Below are 19,439 nucleotides of genomic sequence, written 5' to 3'. Positions count from 1 at the left end.
TCAGTGACATGTCGTCAGGAGTTTATAGGATAAATTAACAATTTCCATTTTTACTCAAAAATGTACCTATAAAGAGAAAAATCAGGCAAACTGAACATTTTGCTGTGGTCTTTTAATTTTTGCCAGAGCTGTATGTAGTCAATCGCAGCATGCTGTGATTTTTTTTTCTCAGTCCGATTTCATCTGAGAAAAAAATCGCAGATGAGCAGGGGCTCAATAGATTAAAATTGGTCAGAGTGCAATCCGATTGTACTTGTTAGTTTTCCTCGCAGATGAGTATCAGCCCTTACACACTTTATATCGTCTTCGGGGTGGGCCTATATATCTGATATGCATGGCTTGCTTTAGTGTGCCCACTGATGAAAAGAATCCCATGTGATAAAAATCCATAGGATATGATGGGAAATCTAAACAAAATGACCCATAGCCTACAGTACAAACAATTACCGGTACATTTGTATCGGAAATGCGACAGGATACTCCACTGTTGTTCGTAATCTGCAGCTCCATATAGAAAGTTACACTTAGCCATTCATTCCATGCCTGCAGCTCATTTTAGTGTCTTTTCAGTAATTTTGGTGTGTAGTCTTGAATTCCGAGACACATCTGGTTGGATAATTCATATTTTACATCTCTTGGTTGTCCGGTGTGATAGAAATCTTCTAGAGTTAATAGATGCACAAAGCAAATAATTATCCGAAGTCACACTTCACACAAGAGAGCACTTATTCAGAACGTATCACTGCATAGTAAGATACATTTTATTTGTTTTCCCTTATGATTGACAGATACATCAGCTTTTGTCATGCTTGATCAAAAGCCTAACCAATCTTTTTATTGAAATGTGCAAGTATTTTATTATCCAGTATTTCTTCTGGTGGAGAAATGATGGGCTTCTTTCCATACATAATAGTCTGGGATAAATTCTTCATGATACAATCTATTATTTTTGCTATTAATATTGTTATAATTTGCTGTTTTCGAGGAGACACATGAGTCATCTTATTTCTATCCTTTTCTGAAATATAATTTACTAAAATACAAAATGCTGGGGAGGAAATTTGTTATACTGATCGGTCTAGAATATCAGTACCTTTTTTTCAGATACAGACCTGGTTTATAATTTACTGTAATTTGTAATAGCTTGAAAATATAAACCATTTACTACATTTTCATGTACCCATACCAAACTTAAAACGTGTGTACATTTCTGGTTATGTACATAACTGCTTTATTAGGATGTGTTAATTGGATTTATCGACAAAAAAAACATTTAGAATCTTTTCACGGGATAGGTAATAAGTGCCCAATTTCTGGGATGCACACAATCACTAGACACCGTCCAAAACGTTATCTTAAAGAAAGTGTATTTAAAATATTGACTGGATTAGTATAAAACAAGGCTCACAAAAAAACGAATACCATAAAAATCTCTAAAGTTTATTCAAAAAACCAAACCAAATATAAAAACAATAATGTAACACCAGGTCACTGTTGACCCACCATGCTAGACCAGATCATAGGTAGGTTGGGTTATGGATATGCCTACTTCACCCTTTTCACCCCTAGCTTACCTCTACCTATTAGTGGAGGTTGACACCCTCTTGAACGCAATATGGTGCCCCCGCTCATCGGCGGCTCTCCCTCCTATCCCTAGAATTCCCTAATTATGACACTAAGTAGGGTTTCCGGATTATACCCCAACAAAACACATACCGTACAAGAAACCATGCAATATTAATACAGTATATAACCAACCAAGGAATTCTAAACAAAACCGCCACCACACAAACTCTGTCTAGTACACAATACCAAAATAATCTGTGACTCTAGGAAAAGTGGGACAGCTATAACATATCTCTAGTTTAATCCCTACCTGCCAGCGGAGGTTGGCACCCTCTTGGACGCAATATGGCGCCCCCGCTCCTCGGCGGCTCTCCCTGATATCCTTAACAATCCTTTATGGAGTAAATGACAGGGAGCCATACGATGTCACCATTCCATATACAGGTTAATGGCCCTAAGCCACCGGCCACCCCTCACTTGTCCTATGAAAAATGGCTCCTAGGGATTTCTTATTACCATATATACTCGAGTATAAGCCGACCCCCTTAATTTTGCAACAAAAAACTGGGAAAACTTATTGACTCGAGTATAAGCCTAGGGTGGAAAATGCAGCAGCTACCGGTAAATGCCGAAAATAAAAATAGATACCAATAAAAGTAAAATTAATTGAGACATCAGTAGGTTAAGTGTTTTTGAATATCCATATTGAATCAGGAGCCCCATATAATGCTCCATACAGTTCGTTATGGCCCCATAAGATGCTCCATATTAAAATATGCCCCATATAATGCTCCATACAGTTCTTTATGGCCCCATAAGATGCTCCATATAATGCTCCACGCAGCTCTTTATGGCCCCATAGATGCCCCATATAATGCTCCATGCAGTTCATTATGGCCCCAGAGATGCCCCATATAATGCTCCACGCAGGTCTTTATGGCCCCATAGATGCCCCATATAATGCTCCATGCAGTTCATTATGGCCCCATATAATGCTCCATGCAGTTCTTTATGGCCCCATAGATGCCCCATATAATGCTCCATGCAGTTCATTATGGCTCATAGATGCCCCATATAATGCTCCATGCAGTTCATTATGGCCCCATAGATGCCCCATATAATGCTCCATACAGTTCATTATGGCCCCATAGATGCCCCATATAATGCTCCATGCAGTTCATTCTGGCCCCATAGATGCTCCATATAAAACTGTGCCCCATATAATGCTCCATACAGTTCATTATGTCCCCATAGATGCCCCACATAATGCTCCATACCGTTCATTATTGCCCCATAGATGCTCCATATAAAGCAGTGCCACATATAATGCTCCATACCGTTCATTATTGCCCCATAGATGCTCCATATAAAGCTGTGCCACATATAATGCTTTATACCGTTCATTATTGCCCCATAGATGCTCCATATAAAGCTGTGCCACATATAATGCTCCATACCGTTCATTATTGCCCCATAGATGCTCCATATAAAGCTGTGCCACATATAATGCTCCATACTGTTCATTATTGCCCCATAGATGCTACGTATAAAAGTGTGCCACATATAATGCTCCATACCGTTCATTATTGCCCCATAGATGCTCCATATAAAGCTGTGCCACATATAATGTTCCATACTGTTCATTATTGCCCCATAGATGCTACGTATAAAAGTGTGCCACATATAATGCTCCATACCGTTCATTATTGCCCCATAGATGCTCCATATAAAGCTGGGCCACATATAATGCTGCTGCTGCAATAATGAAAAAAAAAATGACATACTCACCTCTCGTCGCTGCCTGCTGCTCCTCAGCGTCCCATCACTCCGCAGTGACTGTTCAGGCAGAGGGCGGCGCGCACACTAATACGTCATTGCGCCCTCTGACCTGAACAGTCACAGCAAGAGGACGGGAAGATGGAGCGACGCCCGGTGTGTGGAACGCGGACAGGTAAACATGAAATACTCACCTGCTCCGGCAAATCCCTGGCTCCTTCTCCCGGACAGATGGTCTCCGGGCACTGCAGCTTCTTCCTCTGTCAGCGGTCACTGGCACCGCTCATTACAGGAATTAATATGTGGCTCCACCCCTATGGGAGTGGAGTCCATATTCATTACTTTAATGAGCGGTACCACGTGACCACTGAACCAAGGAAGAGCTGGGGCACCCGAAGACCATGGGACAGACAGGGACAGCACCAGGAGCAGGTGAGTATGCGACAGTCGTCTCTCCCCCTCACCCGCCGACCCTGCCGCCGACCATGACTCGAGTATAAGCCGAGAGGGGCACTTTCAGCCCAAAAATTTGGGCTGAAAATCTCAGCTTATACTCGAGTATATACGGTACTTACAATTTAGCATATTTTTTATTTTATTTTTTTTTTCAAAACCTGTTCCAGGTAAAAAATGTTAAAATTCCATAAAAAGACTGAAGAGGATCCGTCCGGTATTTTTCAGCAAGACTGATATGTTACACTTATTGTTCCAGAGCCTGAAACCTTGTGACCATTCAAATGTAATTACGTCTGCATTGCCTGATGTTCTGTAAATCTTGCTGAATTCATGTACCACAGACTGGCTTAATGGGAAATCACATTCTTATTAAATGTACCTAACCTTTTCCCAGACATGCCAATTTGTCTTTGCCTTTGTCTACCCTGTTCCTTTTTTATCAGTTAGTAGTGCGGCACTTTTTATGTAACACAAGCTTTAGAAGTGAAATGGATTTTCCTCTCTGTTCTGTGTTAAACTTCACTGCTTTGTCCAACTCAGTGGAGCTTGCTGACTATTGGGATGACCTTTGGGTTGCCCTGAGTGTAAAAAAGATATTTTATGTTAAAGCTCCTTTGTTCAATGCTATCTTTCACTCTTTATATCAATCACAGTCACAATGAATGCATTTGAAACATCACATTTCTCTTATGTTTGCTGTCCTCTGAACTCTACACTTGTTCCTCCTTTCTGTAGTCTCACTTTCTTCCTAAAGTCTGCCATCGTCTCCTGTACTACATTTCTTATCTGTTCAGGGCTATGAGGCATATAGCAAGTGAGCAGTGCTATAGAGAAGGGAAGAAATCCTTGCTGCAAACCGTGAAAGTAACTAATCACATGGTCATTAATTATATTTACCTGCTGACATGTGTACACTGTAAATGTTTCTTAACCTTAATGTACATAATGCTCTGAGTGCCAAGTGTGGCCATAAAATAATGATGAGATACCTATGGAGAGAAGTGATTAGGTTTTAGGCATTAAAGATTCATTAATAGTAGACAAAGTAAATCCTTTTGGAATGGCGCCAGTCATATTTCAAGCTCTGCATTTAGAAATATAAACCTCTAACTTCTTTCTTTGTACGCAGATGGTACACCTTTTTGGACCTTGTTTCTAATCTAAACTGTTTTACAAAACATCAGACAAATTAAGATTAGAGTACATTGTGTGTTTCCTTCTCTAAAAAGATCTATATATATATATATATATCGTCTAAGGGGCACTTCCGTCTGTTTGTCTGTCACGGAAATTCCGCGTTGGGCAAATTTCGGCCGCAAATTTGCCTCTTCCTACACTTACTGTACTCTGTCAGTGCCCCCTCCAGTCAGCGCTCATACAGGGTTAATGTCTGCGTTACACCGCGTTATGCCACGGTGTAACACAGTCCATTAACGCTGGTATTAACCCTGTGTGACCAACTTTTTACTATTGATGCTGCCTATGCAGCATCAATAGTAAAAATATCTAAAGTTAAAAATAAGAAAATGAAAAATCATTATATTCTCACCTTCCGTCGCCTTACCCGCTGCTCCTCGCGACGCTCCGGTCCATGCATTGCGGTCTTGCGAGGTGATGACGTAGCGGTCTCGCGAGACCGCTACGTCATCATCTCGAGAGACCGCAATGCATTCTTTGGATCGGAGCGTCGCGAGGAGCAATCAGTAATCAGTAAACGCCTGAGCTTGATCCGGGGGCCGACGGAAGGTGAGTATATAACTTTTTGATTTTAATTATTTTTTTTTTAACAGGGATATGGTGCCCACATTGCTATATACTACGTGGGCTGTGTTAGATACTACGTGGGCTGTGTTAGATACTATGTGGGCTGTTTTAGATACTACATCTCTGCCATATACTACGTGACTGTGGTATATATTACATGGCTGGGCAATATACTATATATCTGTGCTATATGCTTCGGGGGCTGTGCTATATACTTCATGGCTGGGCAATATACTACGTGGCTGTGCTATATACTACGAGGGCTATGTTATATACTATGTGGGCTGTATGCTACTTGGCTGTGGTATATTTCTCTGCTGTATCTGTGCATCGTGAATCGTGGTATGTGTTAAAGAGGGGGGCCCACTGAGACTCTTTTGTCTGGGGCCCTCAAAAACATGGAGCAGGCCCTGGCTTCACTGATTGTTCGCGGTCGGGCGTGACCAATCAGCGACAGGCGCAATCCGGCCGCGAATTTGCGAGGAATTTGAACTACGCTTCGCTAATTGGTCGCACCCGGCCGGCCGAATCCTGTGTATAAATTGCATTATTCTGAAAACTTCATAAATCAACTACATACATATTCTAGAATACCCGATGCGTTAGAATCAGGCCACCATCTAGTTATTGTAGAATCCTCTTTCTGGAATTCAGATGTGAGAACTATCTAGGTTTTGCTGTTTGTGTTCCTAGAAAGTTGACCTTTTACTATCAACTACAATCAACTACAATGATTTATTCATACAGTTAAGACACTTTGGTGTCCTCAATCATGCTTGAATATTCAAAATAACCTACACAATTGTTTGGGCACCTCAGTAGGATCCCAGGCTGTTAAGGTGCCGTCACACTCAGCAACTTTGCAATGAGAACGACAAGAATCCGTGACGTTGCAGCGTCCTGGATAGCGATCTCATTGTGTTTGACACGCAGCAGCGATCTGGATCCCGCTGTGCCATCGCTGGTCGGAGCTAGAAGTCCAGAACTTTATTTGGTCGTCAGGTCGGCGTGTATCGTCATGTTTGACATCAAAAGCAATGATGCCTGCAATGTTTTACATGGAGCTAACAACCAGCGAGAGCGAGAAGTGAGTCTCTACAGCGACCTAAACAGCGACGCTCCAGCGATCGGCTCGTTGTCTATATCGCTGCAGCGTCGCTGAGTGTGACGGTACCTTTACACATATGTAGGTAACTATATCATAATGCAAAAAAATGTATTGGGCATGTGTATGTGAAGAAAATACTAGTCATCTAACTAGTACTAAAAGTAACTAATCCTCTTAAAGAGGACCTTTCACCACATGTTGGACTAGGCACACAATGTAATTGTTCTGCAGAATGGAATAAAATGTTTTTGTTTCTTTTTATTTTCACCTCTCTGTTGCAGAGATATTAGCAATCAATGTATTGTCATCTAATGAGCTACCTTTTGTTAAAGGGGTAGTCCCATCTCCAAACCCTATTCCAATATGTAGTATGTGTAGTAGTAGTAATAATAATAATAGTAGTATTAGTAGTAATAATAATAATAATAGCCAATACCTCCAACTTCTGATTCGCTATGTCTCTCTTCTCATGTGTCGGTATTGCAGGACCTTAGGTATCCTTGGTTATGACCACTAGCAGCTAGCTAGCTATCTGTCGCTGTATCAGTGGCAGTAACCGTTAGTTTAGCTTTACAGAACTTCAAGATTCTCATTGACTTTGCTGGCATAAAGATTCCCTAGCGTTTTTTGGGGCCAATTCCGTGCAGGAAAAACACCCCAAAAAGGCACCGTGTGACCATAGCCTTAAACATTTTTCCTGTTATTTCTCACCTCTATTGTAGGCTTGTAAACTTTCTATGCTAATTTTCACTGTAACCAAGCGGGCGTTATCAGAGATTCTTTACTAGCGGTGTTTATTTTTTCCTCTTCTTCACGTTACCTAATCTAAATCTAAACAAGAAGCATCATGCAGGCAAAAAAAAAGGAAATGGCCCCAGAGAATGTCAGAATCTGCTTTTTCAGTGTGATAGGTTAAAGCTAATTTCTAACCAGGTTACACAGATATAAATGCCAGCAATTACTGTGCAGTAGGAGAACAAAGCTATTTGTCAATACAAGCACAGCTCTTCATCTAGCCCATTATTGACGAATAATGTGCAGTACTAGTAATTAATGCAGAGCGCTGTGTGCCACTAATACACTACTGCTCTCATCTCACAGCACTGTCATAAATATATATAGATATAAAAAAAAACCTTAGATATGCAATCTCCATGCTTTTTCTCTCTAATAAAAATAATTTAAAAACAAAATAATTTTCCGTATGATTGTAGAAAATTCGGATCTAACAAAATATAAAATGATTTATCTTACATGGTAAACTCCATAAAGCACAAAAAAATATTGGAATACCAGAATTGCTGTTTTTCAGCTGCCTAATGTGCTGCAAAAAAAAAAAATATATATGTGGCTCAAAATGGCATCATCAAAATGTCCGCTCATTAAGCAACGGAAAAATTGAAAAATATTTCTTTATTTTATTTTTTACAAATTTCAGATTTTTTGTATTTTCCCACTTGAATATTATAATAAAAACTATACAAATTTGGTATTGTCATAATCATACTGACCTGAAGAATAATGTTGTCAGGTAGTTTTTTTTTTACTGCACAATTAGCACCATACAAACAGAACCCATAAAACAATGTCAGGATTTAGGATGTTTTTTTTTTCCCTTCTACAATTTAACTGCATTTGGAATGTTTTACTGTATATTATTTGATAAAATAAACATTGCCATTCAAAACTATAATTTCTTCCACAAAACGCCCACCTAAGGTTAGGTGAATGGAAAAATATAGAATTTATGACTGTGGGAAGAAATGGAGGGAAAAACTAAAGCGCAAAAAAATGAAAATTTGCCATGGCACCAAAGGTTTAAAAAATGATCTCAAACAAAGATATTGATGGTGATTTGTGCTAGAATTATGTTTGAATTTGTGCCAAAAAACTGGCCTGCATGACAATTATGTAATTAAAACACTTTTTATGAGGCACCCAACAAAAAAAGGTATTGTTCAAAATATACCAATTTTTTTGCAAAATATTATGTTAAACGTGTTGTCCACTACTAGGAAAACCCCTTATTGATCTAAATGTTTGGCCCCAAATAACATTAAAAAGCTTATACTCTCCTCCCGTGCTTGCGTCATGCCCGCGATGTCAACGCTCGCTCTACTCGGGACTCTCGTGCTGTGTTGTGACACGTGAGCCTGGCGCCCAGTCAACTCTGGTGATCTGACTTGTTCATGCTCAATATGTTGTAGGTGAGGATAGTGACAACGGCACTGAATGCGCACTGGGGTCACGTGTCACAGCACCGCACAAGAGCCCCAGGGAGAGTGAGTGCCGATACCATGGGAATGGCGCCGGCACAGGGGTATAGGTTTTTTATTATTTTATTGGGACCAAACATTTAGTTCAGGAAGGGGTTGTCCTAGTAGAGGACAACCTCTTAAACTAAGCCATCCAATAGGTGGTTTGTAGTGAAATATTGGCACTTTTGGCACGTTTTAGGCTGCCTAGTCTTAGTTTATGTTGTTTATAAACTAGACTGGATGAGACAGTATGATAACTCCACCAGAATGTGTTGGAATTAATTTTTCTTTTTTCTTTTTTTAATGTTATTGTCACTTGTTTGCATTTTTCCTGTGGTTCCAGTGTTGTACTGACCTGCCATTTCAGATAGAAAACTAATGCAAATCAGTATGAGTGGTTCATTACAGTATCTTTCAAATATGAAATACCCCAGCAAGTCAGAGGACACTTTCCAATATGTAATACAGAGGGAAAGTGTTATCTCGTTTTCACACACCACGGAAAACTAGACATAAAAACATAAATATAGTTTTATGAATAATGCATAGGGATATGCAGTTTATTTTGAAATTGTTGTGACTTAGCATATTTAGCTCAATATTACATTTGAAGGTGAGAAATCATTTTAGAAGCCTATTGTAGTTCTTCAAGTGGAAAAAATAAGTTAAATGATTAATCTTGAGTGTTGTCTAGGCTGCAGCTGAACTGCACTGTCAGTTTATGTAGAACATAGTGGGAGTCTGCACTGTGGGGGCTTGAATTCATTGATCAGTTCCACTTTTATTCTATTTGCTATGTACAGCATATGCTTACAAGAAAACTGTTACATTCCCACCTCCTGCGCCGTGTGGGGACATTTTTCAAGGTAAATGAGCACTCAACACCAGCTTCCCCAAATATTACGCGTAAGGCATAGACCCTGATTGCAGCAAGCAGTCAATTACTGGTCTGTTTGCTGCCGTTTTGATAAAAATGCTGTTTTATATTTTGCAGATCTACTATATTTCTCTGTGTCTCAAAAATGAATATGGAAGCAGGGGTGGTAATGGGGATCACTTTCACCTTCGAATCAGCAAGCAGGTCTTGCACAGAAGCCCTCTTCCGTCTATGTCCGCCATCGAATGAAAGAATACCCTAAAAGAAAACCTTGGACAATAGCTAATTTGAAGGCTGTTGTCTGTGGTTTTTCTTTTATGTTTTTTTTTTAGCAATTTAACAAAATTTTCAACAACATTTTTTTTTAGTGATAAATTTGAGTTTTGTATTAATGGCGTCTCATTATAGCCATAGTTGTCTAAATCTGGGGAATCTAAGTTGATCTTTTTATTTTGCAGATCTTTGAAAGGATTTTATTTATATGGGCGATTCGGCATCCAGCCAGTGGATACGTTCAAGGGATAAATGACCTTGTCACCCCCTTCTTTGTAGTATTTATTGGGGACTATGTTGGTAAGTTACTACAAGAACATACTGCATTTGTACAAGTTCTACTTTCTATGCAGCTAAATAGGAAAGGGTTCTTTACAGTTAAAGCAGTCAGTCTGTGGGATGCCGACCACAAGAGATGGGGATGGCAGGTACTATAACAGTAGATAATTTTGTGATAAATAATTTATAATGGAGAAGTTGAACCTGATGAACCTATTTAACATCCAGGTATAGAGATGAATGGGCGGCACTCCGTATTGGGTAAAAACACTCTTTATTCAAGCAAAGTTATGACATGGATGTGGGAGAAGCCGGTCACCATGTGGACGACAGCTATTTCGCATACAGCTTACGCTTCAACGGGAAGTTTAGGCAGTATGTGAAATGGCCATTGTGAACCTGGTGACCCACTTCCCCCGAACCCATGTCATAGCTTTAAATAAAATAGTTTTTACCCAATACAGAGTGCCGCCCATCTATCTCTGCACCTGGATTTTCTGAAGACTTCACAGTCAGTGGTGTTGCACCGGTTATCTGGAGTGCCGCTTAGCCGCCTGGAGTTCCTGAGCTCTGCAGAAAGGTGTAGTGGTTTTGTGTGGTGCTGGTTGTTCTGAATTGTGCACTTTACTAACCTATATAACTATATTTCAGATGGGGAATTGTATATTAATCAAGCCTCATTAGCCTATTACACCAAACATAGATTTAATAATTTTGGAAATAACATTTTATAATAAACTATTTAACTGGCTAAGTGCAACATTATTCTCATATCTGTTTATTTCATCACCCAGTATGTGACCTCAGTACTTATGAGTATAGATAGTGCCATGTTATGCACAAACTGGTGCACGTACGAAATATTTTTAAATGCTCCTTTATATTTGTCAAGTCATGTCCATCATAGCAGGCGATGACAAGACATTCTATAGCACAAACGTATTATCACCATAGTGCAGATGGTCCTTTCAGCTCATATAATTTTGAGCTCTGCCATAATTATGGGTGACCACATACCCCATCGCAAAACGAGACACTCTCTCCTTTCTTAAGCTTGTGGTTCCTAGTTTTATGGGTTTTAAATACTTTGGTGCCATTTTTTTATCCCAGTGCGAAAATGTAAAATCTGGGGCCAACACGAAATCTTGGTGGTACAAATATAATTATTTTTTCTTCACTGCTCAATGGTATAAAATTCTGTGACACAAATGTGGTGTCGATATGAACACTGCACCCCTAGATGAACTCATTGAGAGGTGTAGTTTGTAAAATGGGGTCACTTATAGGGGGGTTCCAATGGTCTAGCACCTCAGGGTCCCTGCCAATGTGACATGGCACCCTCAAACCCGTCCAGCTAAATCTGAGCTCCAATATGGTGCTGCTTCCCTGCTGAGCTTTGCATCGTACTTCAGAAGTAGTTTTCGACCACATATGAGATATGTGTACTCAAGTGAAATTCTACAACACATTTTGATGTCCGGTTTTTCCTGTTAAGCTATGTGCACATGTCAGGATTTTTTGCAGAAATTTCCTGAACAAAACCGGACATTTTCTGCAAGAAATCCGCATGCGTTTTTTTCGCAGTTTTTTTGCACGTTTTTTTTGTAGATTTTCTGTGTTTTCCGGAGGTTCCCAATGCAATAATATAGTGTGAAATCCGCAAAAAATCGGCAAAATTAATGAACGTGCTGCGTTTTTTACCGCAATGCGTTTTTTTTGCGGAAAAAAATGCAGCATATGTACAAAAATTGCCAAATGCATTATAAATGATAGGATGCATATGTATGCGTTTTTAAACATTTTTATCACGTTTTTATAGCGAAAAAAGGCGAAAAATCCTGAACGAGTGCACATAGCCTTACACTTGTGAAAATGCAAAATTTGGGGCTACAAAACATTTTGTGGGAAAAATGTGATTTTTCTTTTATACTTTCTTGGCTCAGCGTTATAAACTTCTGTGAAGCACCTGGGGGTTCAAGGTGCTCACCACACATCTCGATAAGTTCCCTGAGGGGTCTAATTTCCAAAATGGTGTCACTTGTGCCTAAACATCAGGGGCTTTCCAAACATGACATGGCATCCGCTAATTTTGCCAGAAAATTTTACATTCAAAAAGTCAAATGGTGTTCCTTTACTTCCAAGCCCTGCTGTGCACCCAGTGGTTTTCCCCTATATATAGGGTATTGGCAGAAGAAATTACACAACAAATCTTGGGGTCCATTTTTTCCTGCTACCCTTGTGACAGTTAAAAAAAAAAAAAAATAGGTCTAAAGAAAAATTGTGAAAAAAAGTTAATGTTTATTTTTTCTTTCCACATTCCACTAACCCCTTTCTGACCTTGGACGGGATAGTACGTCCAAGGTCAGATCCCCTGCTTTGATGCAGGGCTCCGCGGTGAGCCCGCACCAAAGCCGGAACATGTCAGCTGTTTTGAACAGCTGACATGTGCCCGTAATAGGCGCGGGCAGAATCGCGATCTGCCCGCACCTATTAACTAGTTAAATGCCGCTGTCAAACGCAGACAGCGGCATTTAACTACTGCTTCCGGCTGGGCGGCCGGAAATGACGTCATCGCCGACCCCCGTCACATGATCGGGGGTCGGCGATGCGTCTGGATGGTAACCATAGAGGTCCTAGAGACCTCTATGGTTACTGATGACCGGTGGCTGTGAGCGCCACCCTGTGGTCGGCGCTCACAGCACACCTCCATTTCTGCTACATAGCAGCGATCAGCAGATCGCTGCTATGTAGCAGAGCCGATCGCGTTGTGCCTGCTTCTAGCCTCCCATGGAGGCTATTGAAGCATGGCAAAAGTAAAAAAAAAAAAAAGTTGAAAAAAATGTTAAAAAAAAATAAAAAAAAATATAAAAGTTTAAATCACCCCCCTTTCGCCCCAATCAAAATAAATCAATAAAAAAAATATCAAATCTACACATATTTGGTATCGCCGCGCTCAGAATTGCCCGATCTATCAATTAAAAAAAAGCATTAACCTGATTGCTAAACAGTGTAGCGGGAAAAAAATTCGAAACACCAGAATTACGTTTTTTTGGTCGCCGCAACATTAAAATGCAATAACGGGCGAACAAAAGAAAGTATCTGCACCGAAATGCTATCATTAAAAACGTCATCTCGGCACGCAAAAAATAAGCCCTCAACCGACCCCAGATCACGAAAAATGGAGACGCTACGAGTATCGGAAAATGGCGCCATTTTTTTTTTTTTTTTTTTTTTTTAGCAAAGTTTGGAATTTTTTTTCACCACTTAGTTAAAAAATAACCTAGTCATGTTAGGTGTCTATGAACTCGTACTGACCTGGAGAATCATAATGTCAAGTCAGTTTTAGCATTTAGTGAACCTAGCAAAAAAGCCAAACAAAAAACAAGTGTGGGATTGCACTTTCACCGCACTTGGAATTTTTTTCCCGTTTTCTAGTACACGACATTCTAAAACCAATGATGTCGTTCAAAAACACCTATAAATATCCCTAATGTATAGCCATGAAGGAAACATATAATTCACCAAAAAACCAGCCTTCACACAGAAGCCATAAAGTAAAAAACTATATATAATCTTTATTAAGTTCAATACATATAAAATCAGAATTAGGCGGGTAACAAACCCAGAGCACAGAACAGGCGGTGGGCAACCCAGAGCGGAAAAATATCGTAAATCACATCCCAAATGTAAACAATATGACGTAACAAAGTGAAAATGTGCAGTTGATCACATACATACATACACATAATATAAGTATATAAAGGCAAGTAGTAACCTATATATTTACCAGATGGAGCGCTCCTGGGGACCCACCACACCCGACGCGCGTTTCGCACCGAAATGCTTCGTCCGGGGGTGGTTAGGTGCCGACCAACAATCATATTTAAACCCCTGGTACCCAATAGAAATGGTGCTGACATCATAGTATAACATAAAACAGCCGTGGGCGCATGCGCAGTATGAATGAAATGACGCGCTAACACAGATGGTAACATAATGACCGGAAATACCGTGACTTGTACTGGCGGCAGCATGTTCCTAATGACGGACGCAGAAGCAGGGCCGAAAACCGGAAGTGGTAATGTAGCGACGTAACATCCGGCCCGACGCTAACATTGTTGACAGCCACACCTGTCAACCAACAGACGGCGCCTACCATGACGCTCGTCTAGGGGGCGTGACAGGCACACTCCATGCAAAACCATTGGAGATGACTACAAACGCCGTAACCATTCCGACGTGGATCACCTGTGACCATGGGTACAAAGTACATTGTCATGGAGCGTGCATGAATGGAAAAAATCACCAACATCAATCAAACACACCTGCATGGTAGCCATAAAGGCGCTAGACGATAGATAGTTAAACATAGAGCGCAATAAGAACACCGCTATTTAAATAACAAGCGAGGCAGAATAAACGCACATAAACACCTCTAATACGATCCTACTAGAAAATCCAAGAAAAATATATATAAAAAAACGAAAACATAGCATACATAACATAAAACAGCTGATAACAGCCGTACAGTACTGTGTTATGGAACAAAAAATGGCAAAAATGCTAGATCGGCAAACCGAGCCCACATATATCTAGAAAGACCATTGACTATGGGCTGAGAATAAGGCAAAAAAACAATAAAAATAAATGAATGAAAAGAATAAAAAATAATAAAAAAAGTGCAGAGTGACAAAAGTGCGCAGTGAAAAACGTGATTCCTATTGAGGAAAAACATCTGATTAATAAACATAACATAAAATGTGACTAATACATAACAAAATACAAGGAAACAATATAAATATGCATTAACAATAACAGTTAATGTGTAAAACATGATGTAAGGACGCAAGGCATCCAAGTGCATGAAGTGCAAGATCAAGTGCACATAAGGCCGAAATAGCATAATTGATAAGAACACGCCAGATACAGATAATAAACGAATATCCACATCCACTGAGCTTCCAGAAGTCCACACCACCTATAGGACCAAGGACAAATATGACAATAATTAAAAATCGAACAAAATAAGACAAGATAAAAACAAGACACCCATAAAAACAAAAAATAAAATAAAAACCGCACTTAGATACATAGAAACCACATTATACCATATCAACCCTACTGTACCTATAATTGACCAGAGCAGAACAAAATATCAATAACCAAAGGGGCCTATATAGGGGAACCTACCAGCCTTATTACGGTAAGAAAGAGGAAAAACTGTTATACTCATTTTGACCCAGGGGTGCAAGGGTGCCCAGCCTAAAAATCCACCGGGCCTCCTTCTGTGCCAGCAATTTTTTCCAATTGCCACCCCTAGGGCCAATAAAGACTTGATCAATGTCCTTAACCTGTAACAATGTTGGATCACATCCATGAAGAGCTTTGAAGTGACGTGGGATAGATTTTAATTTGAGGGGGTCAGTCTCCATCTCCGCCCTCTCAATATCCAACACGTGTTCCCGTACCCTCCTACGGAGTTCACGCGTAGTCATACCAATGTATATCAGGCCACATGGGCACGTGGCATGATATATGACTGCCTTCGTGGTACAGGTAATGGTATGTGTGATACGATACGTCCTATCCCCTTTAGAGTTCTTAAAATCCAGGGCTGTAATGATGTTACGGCAAGCTACACATTTACCACAATTGGAACAACCCCATGCAGGGCCCTTGGTTCCAAAAATATACTGAGGGTTCGGTCCCCTATGATAGCTGTGTACCAATTGATCTCTAAGATTAGGCGAACGTCGGTAGGTAATCGATGGATAAGAACCAACGCAGTTAGCGATAGACCTATCCATCAAGAGTACCGGCCAGTGTTTAGTAATTGCCTTCCTAACGTCTTCGCTCCTAGAGTTAAAATCCAGGATGCACCGTACCTGATCTTGATCCTTCACAGCTATTTGTTTCCGTAATAAAGCACTCCTTTGGCTATGATAGGCCCTCTGGTATGACCGACAGATAGTCTTTTTGCCATAGCCTCGATCCCTAAAGCGTGTCCATAGATCTTGAGCTTGATGTTCAAATAGATCTTCTTGGGAACAAATCCTCCTGGCACGCAGGAATTGTCCTGTGGGGATGTTTCTGATCAGATGGCGTGGATGCTGTGAGGAGGAATGAAGGAGGGAATTAACGGAGGTAGTTTTACGGAACAAATCAGTACAGATAGTTCCATCAACCCCGACCTTGATGGAAATGTCCAGAAAATCTATTTGTTGAGTGTCATATTTAAATGTTAGTTTAATATTTTTGACATTTGAATTCAGTATACTGATAAACTGCTCCAAATCCCGCTTAGTCCCTTGCCACACCATCAGAATGTCATCAATATACCTCCACCATGACACGACACCTTGACTCAAAGGGTGGGGGTCCGTCTGAAAGATATTACGTTCCCAGAGGCCTAAAAATAAATTTGAAAATACAGAGAGTAGAACGGCACTAGAGTAGAACGTCTCCAAGCAGTCAGGACTATTAGCAGACAGCTGTGTATACAGGCGCCACAATCAGTATGGGAACCGGTGCTCTGCATAAATATCCAACAAGAAATCCATCAACAGCAGAGAAGAAGAAAATATGCGGCACTCACCCCAGGATAACTGTGAAGATTGTGGTCTTTATTGGAGAAAAATGCAAGTTACATCCATCAGGACATCAGGTATATACGAGGGTGCGGTATAGGAGCTCGGACGACGGCCGTTTCGCACACACAGGTGCTTCGACGGGTCCGGACCCGTCGAAGCACCTGTGTGTGCGAAACGGCCGTCGTCCGAGCTCCTATACCGCACCCTCGTATATACCTGATGTCCTGATGGATGTAACTTGCATTTTTCTCCAATAAAGACCACAATCTTCACAGTTATCCTGGGGTGAGTGCCGCATATTTTCTTCTTCTCTGCTCTTAAAATAAATTTGCAGCTGTTATCAGCTGTTTTATGTTATGTATGCTATGTTTTCGTTTTTTTATATATATTTTTCTTGGATTTTCTAGTAGGATCGTATTAGAGGTGTTTATGTGCGTTTATTCTGCCTCGCTTGTTATTTAAATAGCGGTGTTCTTATTGCGCTCTATGTTTAACTATCTATCGTCTAGCGCCTTTATGGCTACCATGCAGGTGTGTTTGATTGATGTTGGTGATTTTTTCCATTCATGCACGCTCCATGACAATGTACTTTGTACCCATGGTCACAGGTGATCCACGTCGGAATGGTTACGGCGTTTGTAGTCATCTCCAATGGTTTTGCATGGAGTGTGCCTGTCACACCCCCTAGACGAGCGTCATGGTAGGCGCCGTCTGTTGGTTGCCAGGGGTGGCTGTCAACAATGTTAGCGTCGGGCCGGATGTTACGTCGCTACATTACCACTTCCGGTTTTCGGCCCTGCTTCTGCGTCCGTCATTAGGAACATGCTGCCGCCAGTACAAGTCACGGTATTTCCGGTCATTATGTTGCCATCTGTGTTAACGCGTCATTTCATTCATACTGCGCATGCGCCCACGGCTGTTTTATGTTATACTATGATGTCAGCACTATTTCTATTGGGTACCAGGGGTTTAAATATGATTGTTGGTCGGCACCTAACCACCCCCGGACGAAGCATTTCGGTGCGAAATGCGCGTCGGGTGTGGTGGGTCCCCAGGAGCGCTCCATCTGGTAAATATATAGGTTACTACTTGCCTTTATATACTTATATTATGTGTATGTATGTATGTGATCAACTGCACATTGTCACTTTGTTACATCATATTGTTTACATTTGGGATGTGATTTACGATATTTTTCCGCTCTGGGTTGCCCACCGTCTGTTCTGTGCTCTGGGTTTGTTACCCGCCTAATTCTGATTTTATATGTATTGAACTTAATAAAGATTATACATAGTTTTTTACTTTATGGCTTCTGTGTGAAGGCTGGTTTTTTGGGGAAAAAAAAAAAGTTATGGCTCTGGGAAGGAGGGGAGTGAAAAACGAACACGGAAAAATGAAAAATCCCATGGTCATGAAGGGGTTAATTCCTGTGAAGTACCTGAAGGGCCAATAAACTTCTTAAATGTGGTTTTGAGCACCTTAAGGGGTGTGGTTTTTAAAATTGTCACTTTTAGGTATTTTTTGACCCCTCAAAGTCAATTCAAATGTAATTTGGTCCCTAAAAAAATGGTTTAGTAAATTTTGTTGTAAAAATAAGAAATTGCTCTAACTTCCTAGAAAAAAGAAAAAAGTTAAAAAAATCGTGCTTATGTAAAGTAGACATGTGGGAAATGTTATTTATTGACTATTTTGTGGGATTTAACTCTCTGATTTAAGGGCCAAAAAATTAAAAATTTGCACATTTTCACAATTTTCGCAAAATTTCTAAATTTTTCACAAATAAACACAACTCCTATCAAATAACTTTTACCACTATCATAAAGCACAATATGCCATGAGAAAAGAGTCTCAGAATTAGTGGAATTGACGCGTCCTAGAGTTATGACCTCCTAAAGGGACAGTAGTCACAATTGGAAAAATTGGCCTGGTCCGAAAAGTGAAAACAGGCTTCGGGTTGAAAAGGTTAATTATGGTAATTGCTTTCCATCATAGATATGATTTGAGGTACATAAAGAAGCATTTAATGAAATGTTTCTTGAGTGCACCAGTTTGTTCATGAAATGACATGATTGGAACTTATGGAGAAAGCCTTTTGGTAGCACCTTCTATGTACGTACACAAAAGCTTTACTGTAAAGAGTATAGACAGTGCGTCGTTGCCATCACGTGTCAGGGCCTACCCATCTTGACTGGTATCGAAGAAACTAATATTGGTGGAAGACTATAAATCCAGGTGCTTCATGGGATTGGAATGATAGATTTATCGAACCTTTCACATTTGTAAAAACTAGACTTTAGATTTTAGTGTCCTAAGTAGTTTTCAAGTAATGTTGAAGTCAAAGTTCCAGGTACAAAATCCAAGGTGCCGCAGAGAGAAGAAGTAAGTGAGCAAGATAAAAGGATTTAATTTTAGGATTTGGTTTTTCTTTTTACTAAGCTTGAATTTATGTAATTTTTGTTTGCAAAAGTTTACAAACTAGAATTCTAGGGAGC

General features: G+C 40.2%; 1 protein-coding gene across 1 annotated transcript in view; it reads left to right on the top strand.

Annotated features, from left to right (window-relative positions):
• The window catches only part of TBC1D22A (TBC1 domain family member 22A), an 859,623-nt gene that overhangs the window by 228,702 nt on the left and 611,482 nt on the right, over window positions 1-19,439 (top strand). The window contains exon 8 of the mRNA XM_069764980.1: window positions 10,264-10,378. Coding sequence (XP_069621081.1) covers window positions 10,264-10,378 — 115 coding nt within the window. The remainder of the gene's footprint in view (window positions 1-10,263; window positions 10,379-19,439) is intronic.

This window comes from Ranitomeya imitator, chromosome 4, assembly GCF_032444005.1.
Source record: "Ranitomeya imitator isolate aRanImi1 chromosome 4, aRanImi1.pri, whole genome shotgun sequence".
NCBI classification, from domain to species: domain Eukaryota; kingdom Metazoa; phylum Chordata; class Amphibia; order Anura; family Dendrobatidae; genus Ranitomeya; species Ranitomeya imitator.
Note: the sequence above shows the minus strand (reverse complement) of the source record. Positions and strands in the feature narration are given on the sequence as shown.